Source organism: Somniosus microcephalus, chromosome 11 (genome assembly GCF_052327205.1).
Source record: "Somniosus microcephalus isolate GS21.2 chromosome 11, FLI_Smic_1.0, whole genome shotgun sequence".
Classification (NCBI taxonomy): Eukaryota; Metazoa; Chordata; class Chondrichthyes; order Squaliformes; family Somniosidae; genus Somniosus; species Somniosus microcephalus.
The window spans coordinates 52,272,067-52,289,797 of record NC_140997.1 but is presented as its reverse complement, the minus strand read 5'-3'; the positions used below and the strand labels follow the sequence as shown (position 1 = coordinate 52,289,797).

Sequence of the window (17,731 nt, the reverse complement as noted above, 5' to 3'; positions counted from 1 at the left end):
AAAAATACTAAGAAAGCAAAATGAACAAAAAACAAGAGACTCTCAGTCATCTGAAGCAGCATTTTGATAATTATGCTGAGCCAGGACAGGCATTTAAATAGCACATGGCTCCTAATGTTTTTTCTTTTATGTTCATATAGAAGATTCTCTAACTTTGATAATGATATTTGTTACTAGTACCAATAACATTTGCTGTTACCAGTGTAACAAGTTAGAGATGCACTAATTCAAATCGCGCATTCTGAGGTCACCAGTTACAAAACCAAAGTATCACCAGAATTCCATGACTGAATTACATTCACCATGAGTTGCTCGTTATTCCTTATAAAACAAAGAATGACTAGTAGATGTGGCATGAATGAAAGGACAATGTATAACTGACCATTGGCTTATGGTGTCAAGTTACATTGTAGCCTTATTGTAATGATTTTGAAGGACAACAAACATTCGAAGCAAAGCAAAGTGTTTGCTTTAATGAATTACTGTAACTGCGGTGGTGTGGTTGGAACTTGGTCATTGTTCTGACACAGCATCTAAAGTAGTCAGCCAAGTACATTAGTCAACCTGCAGCAGGAGCACATTCCAAGCAATGTTCCCTTTAATTTTTTTTTGCGTGTGCGGCCCCTTGAAAATACCGTGCATGCGCGGTTTTTCCTATTTAAAAGCCGGTGAACCAGCTACGCAGGAGCTGCAGAGCGCTGCGCGGCACTTAAAGGGAACAGTGACGCCAAGCCGACTTTTCAGTGATACATACGTGGCAAATTTAACACAGATTTGTACAAATTTAACAATTGTTGGAAATGGGGTCGGCATAATAAAACACAAATACCCATTTTATATTGGCAAGAAAAGGAAAGAAATGAGTATGACAGTCCTCTGGGTCCTGCATGGCTCTAATCCAGCACAGACTAACGGAGAAAAGTCTATTTAGGCACAAAGTGGCTTTGAATGATTTCCTGTGACCATACATGGGTACAGATTGAGTACTTCACTTGTTAACTGTGATTGCGATGCTGTGCCTGCGACTTGCTCAATGTTTCGCTGCAGCATTACAAGTACAGTCGGTGCATGATCAAAGCCTCACTCACCTTCTAGCACTATTATTATTTATTACTTTATTGCCCAATTCAATTTCTCCCAACAGGTGTGCAAGTTTAATCAGTGAAATTAAACAGGACAATGAACAATGATAATTACAGTGGCATTTAGGGGAATTAACTAAATCTTTCACCATCAACAGTTAATAGCTTCTAGGGCGTGACCTGAGTTCATTATGGCCAATTCTAATTATCATTTAATTTTTGCATCTGTACACCATATTGCAAATAAAACAGTTGCCATAACATTTAAAGAAGTATCTTTTATAAGCTAATATAATATAAAACTTCCCTAACTAGAACTTAGCTTCACTTTTAGAGATTTACGTAAACCCAAAAGGATGGTCAAAGACTTCACATTTCATTTGATGATTATATTTTTATTTTGAAGTGTGGAGCACTAGCGAATCAACATAAAATCCATCAATTCTGAGTCGTTTTGCTGATAAGTTTATCAGTTCTGACTGTATTCTGGTGCTTACCCGCCTTGTTCTCTCCACATCGCCACAAGGCAGCCTTTTCACAAAGTCTATACCAGTTAGAGGGGTACCAGTAGGAGGTAGCAGAATAGATGCATCCATCATCAGATACTCTACATTCAGGGGTTTACTCTGGGGGGAATAAAATCAACAATTAATATACCTAATAATGTTTAAGAGAGACTCAGCATTCATATTATTAATAAAAATAATTGAATTAAGTCTGTATTCTACTTCAGTTGTTCTGTCCAACACAATGAACATAAGAACATAAGAAATAGGAGCAGGAGTAGGCCAATCGGCCCCTCGAGCCTGCTCCGCCATTCAATAAGATCATGGCTGATCTGATCCTAACCGCCAATCCACTATCACAGAACCATCTCCTGAATCTAACAGAATTAAAAACACGAAATAGGAGCAGGATCAGGCTACACGGCCCCTGGGCCCGCTCCGCTACCCACAGGGCCATGACCGATCCGAACCTAGACTCATGTCCAAATTCCTGCCCGCTCCCCGTAACCCTTTACTTCTAGGAAACTGTCTATTTCTGTTTTAAATTTATGTAATGATGTAGCTTCTACAGCTTTTTGGGGCAGCATATTCCATGGACCTACCACCCTCTGAGTGAAGTAGTTCCTCCTCATCTCAGTTTTGAAAGAGCAGCCCCTTATTCTAAGACTATGCCCCCTAGTTCTAGTTTCACCCATCATCGGGAACATCCTCCCCGCATCCACCCGATCCAACCCCTTCACAATCTTATATGTTTCAATAAGATCGCCTCTCATTCTTCTGAACTCCAATGAGTAGAGTCCCAATCTACTCAACCTCTCCTCATATGTCCATCCCCTCATCCCCGGGATTAACCGAGTGAACCTTCTTTGTACTGACTCGAGAGCAAGTATGTCCTTTCTTAAGTATGGACACCAAAACTGTACGCAGTATTAAAGTGTGACTTATTAGGGATGGGGGAAACGATGGCAGTGTGTTAGATCATATATTTCTCGCCCATCTTGTCCAAACTTAAGGAATCAAAAACTCCTCTTAAAAAGGGTCCAAACAAAATGAGCTTGGCCAAACGCAACCTAGTTCCTGTTAAATACTAGGCTACAGTTTTTTTTAAAAAACTCTTGAATTTGGCGCCAATTACTGAAGAATCTCTGCTGCCATTTTTAAATGATTACGACTGTTCCCCCTGTAGAAAGTGCAGACTTTGGAGACCCTAAGTAGGGCAATGGAACAAAATTCCCAGAGAACCTATAAGGATGCAGAAGAAAAGGTTTGCAGAGAGCGAACAATGTTTAAATACAATTTTTCCTGTTTACACATCCTGGGTCAATTATTTTCATTTCTCACCCACCCCTCCCCCCCAACTTTCATTGCCTATTTCACTGCTCCTGAAGGCCATAGCACATGGCAGCTCCAGTACTTTATCCTAGTGGCTATTTTTTCATGTGTGAAACTGGACAGTCTGTTTTAATTGGTGTTCAAGCAAGTGCTCTCAAAGCCAGGTTCAATCTTGTTGACACATTTCCAGCAGGTTACTGCATAGTGATCAGGAGCAGGAACCCCGGCTGATTTTCTTTTTTCTTTTGCTGTACTGGAAGCACTGTGATCAATACCCTAATGTCACCCTGACAGAAGTTAGCTCAGCACAGAAGGATCAAAATATCTTTACGGGTTGTTTCCATGTTTCTCCTGGCACACTGTCACTTGCATGCACAAAGCAAAAACCATGAGAAAAATATTTGGGAGGGGGAAAATAAAAGATCTGTTTACAGGAAAAGCCCGATTGTGATTGGGGAACATTGACACAAAACATTTATTTCCAAGCAAAGTTAAGATCTGGAAACTTGTGTCTATTATAGAATCCTGTCAACATTAATAAAATACATGGACAGTGGAAATTGCAAGTGCTGGAAATCTGAAATAAAAACAGAAGATATCGGAAGCATACAGCATCTGAAAAGAGAAAAGATAGGTTAACATTTTGAGCTAACAGCTTCATCACAACTTGGTAGATAAGAAGCCCTTTAATTCGGCTGAAAAAACTTAAGGGGGCGGGGGGGGGGAAAGGAGGCAAGACCACAGGCAAGAGAGTCAAGAGGCAGGTATGCGACTCTTGTCACTAAGAGTTAGTTACTAGGTTTAATAGCCAAATAGTTTTTTTTTAAGAAAGTTGGAAGGAGATGAAAAAAATCTGGATGATTGCTCTTATCACAATTTCACATCTTAGTTGTCTCCATCACTTTCTTCGCTATTTATATCCTTTCCATCACAAAGACCACCTACTTCAAGCTCTGTAACATTGCCCACCTCAGCCCATTTGCTGCAGAAACCCTCATCCATTTTGTCACCTCCAGACTCGACTATCCCAATGTTCTCGTGGAAGCCTCTCGTCTTCACCTTCCATTAACTTCAGCTCATCCCAAACTCTGCTGCCCATATCCAATCCTACACCAAGTCCTATTCATCCAGCAACCATCCTTACTGACCTTCACTGACCCCTGGTCCCCCAAAGCCTCAAATTTAAAATTCTCATCCTTGTGTATAAATCCCTCCATGACTTAATCCCTCCTCCTTTCCGTCACCTCCTCTAGTATGACAACACCTCCCCGCAAATTTTCCACTCCTTTTGACTCTGGCCTCTTGTGCACCACCCTCCCTTTGCCCAACCATTGGCGGCCATACTTCAACCACCCAAGCCGAACGTTCCAAATTCCCTCCCTAAAACCCTCCACCTCCTTCGCTGCCTTTAATACCCTGCTTAAAACCTAACTCTAAAACAAAGACTAATTTCTCTTTCATTGGCTCTACGTCCGTTTTATTCTTTACCCCTGTGAAGTGCCGTGGGACGTTTTACTACGTTAAAAGGGGCTATGTTATAAATGCAAGTTGTTGTTGTTTCTCCCATTCTCCTTCCACTTCCTATCCCATCCTTTTCAATTTTTGTTTTCATATTCATGCCATATTGAGCTATTTTCACGCCCCTTTTGTTCACGACTTGCCTGATAGGATCTTTGTACATCATCCAACAATTTTTCACCTTTCAGCATTTTTTGAAGAGTAAAATTAAATTCTGCACAAAATATATGTAAGCCTCCAGCAAGTTTTTTCTTTGAATTTGTTGCAATGCAGTTCCATCTAAATGCTGTATTGAGAAATGTACTGTGCAGTGATAACATCCACAAATAAGGATTTGTGTAATGTAATCTCAGCTGATTAACATTTCAAGTATAAGTTAGGTGCGCTATATTTCATCTCAAAAGGTAAGAAAGATCAGCTCAGATCTGTATAAATGTATGATACCGATACTCAACGGAGGACTTTCTCAGAACTTAATACCAGCCAACATAATCTGAAAATGATTACAAATTTATTAAGTACACTAATGATGGGAAAGTATTAATAAATGTATTCCATGCTGAGTATTATCAACAGGTAATCTCAAATTCTTATTCAAGATATACATTAGTAATAGCGACAAACTACTAATGTTCCAAATTAGTTTAATTAATGTCTTTCTTGCATTATTGAAAGACAATGATTAGATTTTTTTCAAGTATCTATGTAGGCTGAAAAGAAGGATCTATTTGCAATATCTGTTCTCGTGTCTGTGGGTATTTCTGGGGCGACAGTCATGCAACAAGTTTGCCTTATGGTCATCCTTAAGAAAACATTGCTCTATAGTACAAATCTACACTTCTTCAGTGCAAAGCTTGTATAAATTCACTAATAAAGCACATAACTGATTTTTCATTCTCGAGTCATAAGTATACATAGCACATATATTATAGAATTTAGGCTGAAGCGTTTCAACTACTTGAGCTGAGCTGGATATTGAGTTAACTCAGATGGTCACTTACCATCATGCCTCGATATTCATCTTCAAACATGTCGAGAAAAATTTCTTCTCCCTAGGAAAAAAGGAAATATAAAAAAAGAGTTTTTGCAACGTAAGGAACTTACTCCAGCTAGCAAAACAGCCAAAAACTTCTAGAAATAGCGCTAAAGCACATAGTCAAGTGAGCGCTTATGACAGATTAACACTAAGGTTTAGAAATTGGTATGCGTTGTGCCTGTTTTAAGGGCATAAAATGGGTACAAGTACACCAATTTAGCAGTGGGATGACCTGCGCCCAATCTGCAGAGGTGTTGGTCTCATTGCTAAATTCATGGCCCAATTTTTGGACGTCACAGGCGGACACCTAAAACGAGCACTGGGCTCCTTGAATATGCTCATTAGGGGCCCGTAAAAGGATCCCTTTTCAAAATTAGTCAGTGATGATCAGGCGTCTGGCCTGCCCCACTCAGGATTCTTCAGTGGCCCTCGTGGCCACAAACAAAAAGTTATAAAAATATATATATTTTTTAACTTTTAAAAACACTTCTTGGGGAGCTCCGAGGAGCAGGGCTCACAGGTGTTGTGATCTCCCCTCATAGCCTGCTCCAACTACCATCCCGGGGACTTACCCAAGTGCCGACACTGATGTCCGCTTTGCTGCCGAGCTGCCTGGGGATGCGCAGTAGGCATCCACAACTCGCCGGTCTAATTTAAATCAGGCCTGAGACTCAATTTCCATCGGACTAGTAGGTCTCGGCCCTTCCTGTTCCAGCACAGGGATCGTTCCCTGCCCCCAGTTTGTGCCGGCGCTGTGCAATTTCTACCCCTAAATGTCTAGTTGGATGGTAGCTATTTTATCAACTGCAGCGTGAGAAAAATGCCTTCCCTTCAATCAATTGCCAAAAAAGATCAGTATGAATGTAAAATAGGATGTAGAAATCAGAAAAATGTTCAGAAGGGACTGCTCTTAATCTGGCCTCAAGAGAGTTAAATTGTTTACAATCTATTTTCCAAGAAGCAGTACTGTACTCATTTCCCCAATTTGCCCTCCCCCGACACAGAAACACAGTAAAATAGTGCCAATTCACAGTAGTTGGGTAAAATGTTTTTCTCTGACCTCCTTTCATTTAAAGAAATTGAAAAATCCCTTACTATGAAGTCAAACTACTTCAGTAAAAAAAAATTCTGGAAATCAAGAGGAAGCTTTTATTCTTCAAACTGGCACAGACTTGAAGTGCCTTCAAAGTTCACAAAAATTCCAAACACCATTAAATTTACATAACGATGACCAGAGACTTCAACATCAGTCGCAGCTCTGCTTAAATAAAACAGGTTTACAAGAACTTCTAATGTCACCTGGATTTATTTTTATTTATTCACAGTTATTTGGAATAAAAATTCACAAAAAGCACGTTTTAAGTCAGGGAAGAGAATGAGTCTGCAATATAAAAAGAAATCAATCCAAATGATCAAGGATGAGCAAACGCACACTCTTTGTAGCTTGCACAAATTTACCTCAAATAGCATACTTTGCAAATAAACACAGTAGTGACATCTATTGTTGACACAACGTTGATGCAGACATTCTACTTTTCAGCAAAAAAAATCATTTGATTCATGTACAAAGAGGATGATGGCTTCAACATGCAAATTGATAAATTAATATTTTTTCTGCTGAAGCATGAAACTGCAACATTTATAAATCAGGGTAATTTTGCCAAGCACGTCAGAGGTAGGAAACACCCTCCCCCTAATTCCCCGATGGCTCCTACACTCCCACAGCAAATCCAGGAATCATATGCTATTCACCTCATCCACTGCTTCTGCACGGGAGAGAGAACAGATTGAAGGACACATAAGAACATAAGAACATATAGGCTGGGTGGAAATCCAAGAGAGACAGGCTTGTTGCACCTTTACTCATTTCTAAAATCGTCTTATGTATGTACTGGCATTCAAACAGTAAACAAAAAACAAAGTGCAAAGAAAAACCCGTGCCTGTATACCAATATGTGCATTTGTTTTCATTTTGCACTTTCTTTTTAGTTTTACTGTTGCTGCTGGCATAGAATTTGAGTGATTGTGATTCAACAGTGAAACATTCAGTGTTTCCTTACTCCACATGCCTCCAAGTTGTCTCTGGTGCAAACTCAAAGGCTGAGATAGATTCTGGCTGATTCAAAAGTTTAATTAGCAGGAATCACAAAAACTGATAATCACAGGTACTTCAGTTCAGGTCTTGTCAGTTCAACTGTTAATTCACATTTTGAAACCATCCAGGTTAGCAACTTTTCAGTTATTTCACCAAGATTCCATCCTCAGCTTTTCCTTCACATATCAAATCAATAAAAACAAAGATGGTAGTAACAAGTTTTTTTTTGGTTTAAAAAAATAGGTTACAGATGATGAGACTCTCTCGAAGAAGTTATTGACATATTTTTGGGAAAAAAACTTCAGTATCCCTTTTTAGAAACAGATTTGTAAAGACACAGTACAAGTTTCAGATAGTTAAAAAAAACTGAACAAGTATTCTACATTAGAATATCTCTTAGAAATTAGTATATTTTTGGAATAAATCTGTGGTGCAAAAAATATGGAAATAGGCAGCCTTAGTGATGGCGCCGAGATGGGGTCGGAAGCTCATCTCAGTGCTAAATATGACACCAAGGTTGCGAACAGTCTGGTTCAGCCTCGGACAGTTGCCAGGGAGGGATGGAGTCGGTGGCTAGGGAACGGAGTTCTAAGGTGTGGTGCCCAGAACTGTAGAAAGTACTCCAGGTGTCGTCTTTCGGGCTTAGTATAGCTGTAGCAAAACTTCCTCCCCATTATATTCTAGCTCTCTAGTTATAAAGGCGAACATTCGATTAGCCTTTTTGATTTTTTTTTGTACCCGACTACATCTTCGCGATCTGCGTACATGGATTTGGACCTCACACTTGCCTGTATTGAAATCCATCTGCCACAGTTTTGCCCACTCATTTAATCTATCAATGTCTTGGTGTAATTTTATGTTCCCGTCTACACTACTTACTTTAGCACCAATCTTTGTGACATCGGCAAACTTGGATATATGGTACCCTATTGTGTTATCTAAGTCATTAATAAATATAGTGAATAGTTGAGGCCCCGGCACGGATCCTTGTGCGACTCCACTAGTCACTTTCTTCCAATTAGAGTACATATCCATTATCCCGACTCACTGTCTTCTACCGCCTAACCAGGTCCATAATTTGCCTACAATTACATGAGCTTTCATTTTAGCTCATGGTCTCTTATGTGGAACCTTAGCAAATGCCTTCTGGAAGTCCATATAAACTACATCCATTGACATTCCCCTGTCTACTACTTTAGTTACTTCCTCAAAAAATTCAATTAGGTTCGTTCGACATGAACTACCATTTACAAATCCTTGTTGGCTCTCTCTAATCAGCTTAAATTTCTCGAAGTGCTCAATCACTCTGTCCTTATAGATTCCAATAACTTCCCCTCAACAGGTCAACCAAATATTTGTATAAGAAGGGAATGCATCTCTCCCTTTGCCTCTGCACATCTTGCGTCCTCTTTCCTCAAGCTAGACAGCATAGTCTGGGCCACAGACTTCTCCACAACCATTATCATAACTTTCACATGGTCAACTAGCATGAGTCAAAGTGGGGGTGAGACAGACAGGATTTTCCTTAATTTTCCCAAGATCAAATTACTTGCGCCAATGAAATGCTCTGTTTAGCAGTGAACTTGAGAAATAATTTCACTGAGCCAAAACAGGCAATTCAAAGTAATAGCTTGGTGCCAGACAACCCAGTGCACAAGTGATGCCTTGGTGCAGGTTTTTACAGCTTCTAAACTGGAGGATAGGAGCCGTGCACGTGTGTGAGCACCAATTTTTGGCTGTCTAGTACAAATGTTGTAGGTGTGAAATTTACACTATAATGAGTGTGGTGCTTTAATCAATTCAGTCAATTTGAAAGGAATCTATTTTACTTGCAATGAAGTCCTAAAATGCCATGTGAATGATCTACCTTTCTGCTGGACACTTCATTTGTCCAAGTCAACAAGGGCCAATAGGAAAATGTTTCAGCAAAACATTTTACAGAAGTTCTGGACATGCCCTCACGTTTAGCCGTTGTGGAGGCCACAAGGATTATAACTGGCCCTGCAATTCCAGAGGGCCAAGCGCAATGTTTTTTGGGCCTACTCACTGGAGAGCAAGAATCCCCTGAAGGCTAGCCCAGCTCTTGCCACTAACTGCAAGAGTGTACATCCACCTACTGTGGTGGAACAGCAACGTTTCCTCCAACATGAGGCTGAAACACCTATTGGCACATCCTAATCTGAATGTGCGATGGTCAGCCTATGTCTGGAATTTGAAAACTATCAGGTAGTCTGGGCCCTGCTCTTGTAAGCTCATGCTGCCCCACTGCCCCCACTACAAAAATTCCAAATCCCAGGAGAGAACAGACCAACAATGATGATTTACTCACAGATGGGAAAGGACAATGACCCCAACCATGAGGATTACAAATAGAAAGACCTCCCTCACTCCACAATCTAACTGAATCCCAGGGACCAAGTGCACTTTGCTTTCACCTTTAAACCCATATCAATCCCACTGCAAATACAATCATGACAAGAGATCACAATGCATTCCTCCTGCAAGCACAAAGTATTCACAATGTACAATGCCTTCAAATATTTATGTGTATATACATTTTTGAAAATTAAAAAAAACCCTTTAAATATCTAAAGAAAGATCCTAGGCTACAAAGAGTTAAGAAAAATTAAGTTTTCAAATTTAATCCACGCTTGTTCCAAAAGTAAAAAAAAAGGTAAATTGCCTGTCACTACAGGTGTGCATCATAAAAAGCAAGGTTGTCAAATCTGTCTTGCCCAAGGATTAACAAAACAGTTTGGGGGCAAAATGTGTGTTCTCCAGCAAAGTTGTCGGTAAGTTACCGGCCGCAACGCTAACCGAGTGAAATGAGTCTGGGGGGCATGGAGATACATGGCACAGCGCTCACCTTCCGTGCAACGCCGTCGTGCTGGCATTGTTGGAGGGATCCAGGACGAAGTTTCTGTCCAGATCCGGCTTCTGTGAGCGAAGCTGTGGAGCTCGCAAGGAATTGTGGGTAATGAAGAGGTCTGAGAATTAAAGGGGCCATGCACACTGAAGCAATACAAAATAAAATGCAGTGAATCGATACATTTTTCAGCCCTTTCTGCCTTGTAAGAAATATTCAATATTTAAAAGAAGTTCCAAATGTGAATATTCAGCTGTTAAAGCTGAATTACCTACCTAACCTCAACAAATGGGAAAACTGCTTCAGCACTAACACCAATGGCTCAGCAAGCCAGGGAAGGGGCACCGAGGATCTCACACACAGCATTCCAGCTTTGTGCAGGGGGTCAACACTGCAAGAGCAGACCTTTACCTACAGGGGCCAGGAGGCCCTGCAGAAAGAACGATGTGGGACTACATCACTAAGGCCAACACTGCCAGCAGTGTCACCCCCGCCCACCTGGCTCCAGGGCCCAAAGAAGCTTCATGATCTCAGACTATTGGTCAAGGTCAGTGAATGCATCTTCAAAAGCCATCTCCTACCAACTGCACCACTAGCCTCACACACTGCTCAATGTACGACCCCCAATCGCTCACCTACCAACAATCTGCACCAATGATGAGGCACATCTCCCATTCCTAGCCTCACCTCACCCCCTTGGAAGAGACGGTGCAGGCCATTCTTGGCAGAGGCATGGCTGAGTCCTTGGCCAGCGGCGGGGCTTAAAGGATACAAGATGCAGGTATCTTCGTACGTTATCCTCCTTCTGGCATGCACCTCTTGCTTTCTTGCCCTCCCATCAGAAGAACTCCACCCTTGTGTCTTCCTCATTTCACACACCCAAGAAATGCAGCCTGCCCAGCCAGTGGGTCAACAAGAGGAGGCAGCCTGCCCAGCCAGTGGGACTGTAGGTAGATTATTCCATCCCGGATAACCCGGCCACAAAGGGGCTGTCTGGGCTGCATCCTTCTGCCAGATTCCTCCTCTTCCGCGTCTTCCTGTTCCCGCTGCAAATGGATGCTGTAAATGTGAAATGACAGCATATAATGCTGGAAATACTCAGTTGGTCAGGCAGCATATCGACCCGAGAGGTGAACTCTGCTTTTCTCTCCATGGATGTTGAGTGACCTGCTGAGTATTTGCAGCATGTTCTGTCTTCTCAAAGGCCTTCATTTACCATCCGAGCCCTTACAAGCGTCCAGCAGCACTCCCTACACACTTAAACAACTTTTCACATCTATTGCAGCAAGCTACCATGTCAATAAAATTAAAAAAGCCCAGTCCAAACCCTTAAATTGAAACTTACCTGATTGCGACATCGCCACTGTCAGCTTGGTTGAATGCCAGATTAACCTGGCGTGCTTGGGACACGGCACTGAATTCAGCATTGGGGTCGAAGTTTGCGTTGACATCACCACGCTGGCATTTTTTCTCCCAGTTACCGGCAGCGCAAAGGGGGAAGAGGAATATGGCGGCCGCGCAAGACCCGCCACCAGTTGGCGAAAGTGGCGGCCGCCATTTTATGGCGCTACGGAGTAGCAGTAAGTAGATGAATTTCTAGCCCCTTGAGTTTATAACTCTGAAATCTAAACTGCTATACAATTAAAACATAGGTTTCATTTCTTAAAAATTAAACTGAAAGTGAAGGTTTAGCAACTAAGGAGTAAAGTAGGTAGATTTAGTAATTTGGGTTTTTACATTTCGGTTTTATATCGAAGGTTCATGAACCCAGTGTACGCGAAACATTCTATCCATGTAGCTAATGCTATTAGCATATCCATCACATAATACAACTAAATTAAAACTGAGCACTATATTTTACAGTGCAAAATACCCATTTGCCTTTCGTAGGCTCATTATCTAAAATGCTGTGGCATTAATAAGAAAGGAATCAAAATCTCCACATAATCTACAGTCACTGGCCTAGAAATTGGGTATAGCCCTGCTTGAGGCGTTAGAACTGGCGGAGCGCTAAGTTTATAGCCAGACGAAAGTTATCGCTGCCTGGCGAGATATTGGGTTGCATCGCCCCCAAAGGGGATTGAGGCGCTAATTCAGCCGTTGCACGGTGCTCCTAAGGCGCAAAGGTTCAGGCGCGACTTCATATCGACGCGGACGGGCGCAGCGCAGGTGATCTCAATTACGGGAAACCACGAGACTTCCAGGCACCGGCCGGCTGTTAAAGGGGTGGGTCAGTCAGCCTGAGCTTCAACACCCAATGCCCTGCAGGCCTCAGGTTCGGCGCTCGCCCTTGTCTGGCGTTAGAAACTTGTTCAGCATGGAGAAGGTTAGACAGAGAGCAGAGCGCTTCAGCACTGAGGCTCTGGACCACTTGGTGGCTGCAGTTGAGCGCCGTCGAGATGTCCTGTATCCGGACAATGGCAAGAGGCTGAATCAGAAGGCTTACCGATGATCTTGGAGGGAGGTTACTGTGAGGGTCAACTCCAGCAGCATGGCGACCAGGACCCCTGTTCAGTGCAGGAAGAAATTCAACGACCTCACATGGATCGTTAGGGTGAGTGATGGTTTAGCAAACTTCTGATTCCCTCCATCTGCAGCTGACTTCGGGCACCCTGTTGCAATGATGCCCCAATGGCCATCTGTCAGCAAGCACCCATGGCCCTTTCTGGGCACACACATGGACAGAAGGCCTCATGCAAGGGCTCTTGCGCCATGGGGGGGCATGCGATGATGTCTCAAGGCCTCATGTTACAGAACTTCCCCTTCTTTCCCCTGCAGTCCAAGCTGGCGATGATCCGAAAGGAGCAGCGTCGAACCGGTGGCGGACCTCCACAAGTGGTCACTCTCACGGATCTGAAGGAGAGAGTGCACCAGATACTTGGAGGACGTCTGTCTGGTCCTGTGACCACTGCATCTGCCGACCCCATTTCCGACAGCGAGGGTAAGACTCTCACCTTTTTCACCTGTTGCCTTCCACTTGGTCCCCCCGCCAGCATGCTTCCTCAGTGTGCAGCCATGTCAGAGCCTTGCCGCAATCTGGCATGCCTTTCAGAAAACCTGTCCTTTTGCTAAAGCCACTCTTCCACCTCCCACTTTCAGATGAAGCAGCACCAACTCGGGCTGAACGCACTGAAGCTGCCAGTGCCACCGGAGGCGAGGACCAGGAGGAATCCGGACCAGCCGTTGCAGAATCCGGGGAGCAGACACATCTACAGACTGGGGATAGTAGTCCCCTGGAGGGGAGGGGGGGCTCTGAGGATGAACCAGTTGCCGGACCAAGCAGCATGCAGCAACGCACGGGGGATAGGCAAGTTCGGCCACCGTCTCCCCGGAGGGCAAGGCAGGTAGTGATGACTGCTGCACAGAGTGCAGATGAGGTGCGTCGCCTGGCTGAGATGAGCAAACAGGCCCGGGGCAGACACACGGAGCTGATGGCTGCAGTCGAGAAGATGCCGGAGTCAATAGATTCATTGGCTAAGAGTATGTTGGACTTCGGGGCAACAATGGAGAGGACTCTCCAGGTCTTCGGGGCAACAATGGACAGGTCTATCCAGGGCTTCGGGGCAACAATGGACAGGACTATCCAGGGCTTCGGCCCAACAATGGAGAGGACTGTCCACGGCTTTGAGTCGGCTATGGAAAGGACTGTTCAGGGCTTCGGACAATCCCTGGAAAGGTCTGTCCAGGGCTTGTCCGAGGCAGTGGAGCGGTCGGCACCTGCCTTGTCCGAAGCAATGGGAAGAACTGTCCAGGCCTTCTCCGAAGCACTGGCGCCTGGCACACAGGTCCTCACTGTTGCCACGCAGTCACTTGCTGGGCTCCTCCACACCCAGATTGACGCAACGCGATCTCTCACTGTAGCCACCCTCTCTGCATCAGTTAGGATCACCCCAGGCCCTTCCAGTCCCATACAAGGCCAGGAATCAGTGGAGCATGCGATTGTGGCAGATGAGCCGAGCCGCTCCCCTCAGATAGCCAGTGTGTCGTCCGACCATGGTGCAGGTGTCCTCTCTCGGCAGGAGACCATTGCACATGCCAGCGCTGGGATGCCTGCATTGCAGCTGCCACCACCTGCAGGCCACACTGCTTCCAGCCACGGTCACATCAAGCATCCTGCGTCCGCACCCTCCAAGCCCAGAGGTCGGCCAGGCCGTCCCTCAGGGGCTTCTGCGCTTCCAGACAGCCAGCAGGCGTCCCCCAGCCTTGAGCCCGCCACTGGGGTCCAATTACGTAGGAGCAGCAGGGAGGGAAGGGGCCGGGCGCGAAAGAGAAGTCGTTCTCCCTCAAGGGGCCAGTTGTAGAGGGAGGTGCTGAGACGTTTGTTTGTCCAAATTCAAGGACACCCTCACCTGTTGTTATATTTGCAGAAGGTTTGTTGAGTTTTGCGGCTTTGCCGAAGAGTTCACAGTTATTTTGAAAGTTATGGTTTCTGTTGACACTATGTTGTTTAGCTGTAATGAAAGACTTTTGTGCCAATAAACAGAAGTTTCAATGTGGCATGGTGCATGTGACTAGTTTCAGTGATGCTGGCATTCAGAGGCCGTCAAACATCCAAAGTGCGCATGAGTTAAGACTCTCATCATTCCGCCACAGGGGTCTCGACACTAGTCCAGATGAGCCTCTGACGTATGGCCCTTCCACTTTCAGCAGCCCTTCCATCTTCCTCCTCCTCATACTCCTCCTCCTCCTGCTCTACTGGTCGTTGAGGGACAGCTGGAATTGGCTGGGTGCGTCGATTCGCCAAGTTGTGGAGCATGCAGCAGACGACGACGTGTCCCACTTGCTGCGGCGAGTACTGCAGGGATCCCCCCGAATGTTCCAGACATCGGAAACGCTTTTTGACAACACCAATAGTGTGCTGTTTACTGTGCCTGGTCGCCTGATGGCCGCTGCTGATCAGCTCTTCTGCTGGGGTGTCAGCCACACGGAGTGTTGTCATCAGCCATGGCCAGAGAGGATAGCCCTTGTCCCCAGTAAGCCAGCCTCGTCTTCGAGGCAGCCCCTCAAAAAGGTTACAAACTGAGGTCAACCACAGGATAAAGGCATCGTGGCTGCACCCTCGGAAATGCGCGGTGACTGCCATGATGATTTGGCGCTGGTCACAGACCAGCTGCATGTTGAGGGAGTGGAACCCCTTGCGGTTGCGGAAGTCCTAAGGATGATGGCATGGCGCCCTCAAAGCCACGTGTGTGCTGTCACTCACCCCCTGCACCATGGGGAAGTCCGCAATAGAAGCGACACCCTGCGCGCGCTCCGCCTGCTTGTGCAGGGTCAGAGGGAAGGTCATGAATTGACGCCTTCGCCTATAAAGGGCATCTGTAACTTGCCGGATGCAACAGTGGACTGCAACCTGAGCGACAGTCGCAATGTCCCCAATGGCTGACTGAAAGAATCCGTTGGCATAAACATTGAGGCCATCAGTCAGTTTAGCGATCACGGACAGAGAGGTTCTGCAGCGTTCACGCGGCTGCAGATCCTGACCAAGCAGGTGGCACAGATCAGTAACAATGTCCCTCCAGAATCGGAGCCTTCCCAAACACTGCTCCTCCGACATGTCAAGACTTGTCACCTGCTGCCTAAAGACCCTCGCAGCTTCCCGTCGGATTGGCCGACCTCCATTGCCTCTCCTCCTTCTGACCAATCCCGGCCGTCTCTCTGCCCCTTCACAGTGTTGGGCGATGAGGCCATCGCCCTCCAAAGAAGCTCCCATTCCGATGCCAGTTGGTCAAAAGGCTTTTAGGTGTAGTGCTGCAAGTGCTTCGGACAGGTTTGAAGGTCCCAAGTACTCTAAAGCTAAATTCCCAGAACTCCGCTCCACATTAGCTCGCCAACTCTCTCCAGCAACGATCGCAATGAGCAGGCCAAGTGGCTGAAGATTCTGCACTAGAGCTGTCCCCTTTAAATAGCGCCCCCCTACTCCGAGAAGGGCCTGCTAGCCCTCCCTCCAACTGTCACTAATAGCGCTGGGCGTTAAGGCTCCGGGCGCCACCCAATATGCGCTCAGGCGCTCCTAAAAGGCGTTGCACACTGAAATGACGTTATGATCTGCTTGCGCTTGCGGGCGCGCGCAAACACTTAGCGCAGGCGCTAAATGTATAGTCAATATCTGAGTTGTCGTTGTCGCTATCTTCATAGCGAACACCCCAACATAGGGTATCGCCCCAATTCTAGGTCTCTTTAGGCGCTCAGCGCCGGCGCTACCAACCGAATTTCTAGGCCACTATGTTTTCAGCATTTATAGCAATAGACTTCTGGCATCAATTCGCAGCCTGGCAATAAAACAGGGGTCTGCTGGCTGCGATTTACATCTGTATCTACTTTATTTGTTCCTGAGATGTGGGTGTCGCTGGCAAGGCCAGCATTTATTGCCCATCCCTAACTGTCCTCGAGAAGGTGGTGGTGAGCTGCTGCCTTGAACCGCTGCAGTCCGTGTGGGGAAGGTATTTCCATAGTGCTGTTAGAGAGGGAGTTCCAGGATTTTGACCCAGCTACAATGAAGGAACGGCGATATATTTCCAAGTCAGGATGGTGTGTGACTTGGAGCTGATGGTGTTCCCATGTGCCTGCTGCCCTTGTCTTTCTAGGTGGTAGAGGTCGTGGGTTTGGGAGGGTAGATGGTACACACTGCAGCCATGGTACGGCGGTGGTGGATGGAGTGAATGTTTAAGGTGGTGGTTGGGGTGCCAATCAAGCGAGCTGCTTTGTCCTGGATGATGTCGAGCTTCTTGAGTGTTGTTGGAGCTGCACTCATCCAGAAAAGTGGAGAGTATTCCTTCACACTCCTGACTTGTGCCTTGTAGATGGTAGAAAGGCTTTTGGAAGTCAGAAGGTGAGACACTAGTTGCAGAATACCTAGCCTCTGACCTGTTCTTGTCGCCACAGTATTTATGTGGCTGGTCCAGTTAAGTTTCTGGTCAATGGTAACCCCCCCCCATGATGTTGATGGTGGGGGATTCGGCGATGGTAATGCTGTTGAATGTCAAGGGGCGGTGGATAGACTCTCTCTTGGAGATAGTCATTGCCTGGCATCTCTGTGGCGCGAATGTTACCTGCCACATATCAGCCCAAGCCTGAATGTCATCCAGGTCTTGCTGCATGTGGGCATGGACTGCTTCATTATCCGAGGAGTTGTGAATGGAACTGAAGACTGTGCAATCATCAGCGAACATCCCCACTTCTGACCTTATGATGGATGGAAGGTTATTGATGAAGCAGCTGAAGATGGTTGGGCCTATGACACTGACCGGAGAAACTCCTGCAGCAATGTCCTGGGGCTGAGGTGATTGGCCTCCAGCA

At 45.4% G+C, this 17,731-nt stretch overlaps 1 protein-coding gene across 3 annotated transcripts in view; it reads right to left on the bottom strand.

The window, feature by feature from the left end:
• clec16a (C-type lectin domain containing 16A) overlaps positions 1–17,731 on the bottom strand; it is a 316,644-nt gene that overhangs the window by 104,879 nt on the left and 194,034 nt on the right. For all 3 annotated transcript variants that reach the window (XM_086000646.1, XM_086000643.1, XM_086000644.1), the window contains 2 exons: positions 5,440–5,490; positions 1,580–1,708 (listed from right to left, as the gene is read on the bottom strand). In XM_086000646.1, coding sequence (XP_085856772.1) covers positions 1,580–1,708; positions 5,440–5,490 — 180 coding nt within the window. The remainder of the gene's footprint in view (positions 1–1,579; positions 1,709–5,439; positions 5,491–17,731) is intronic.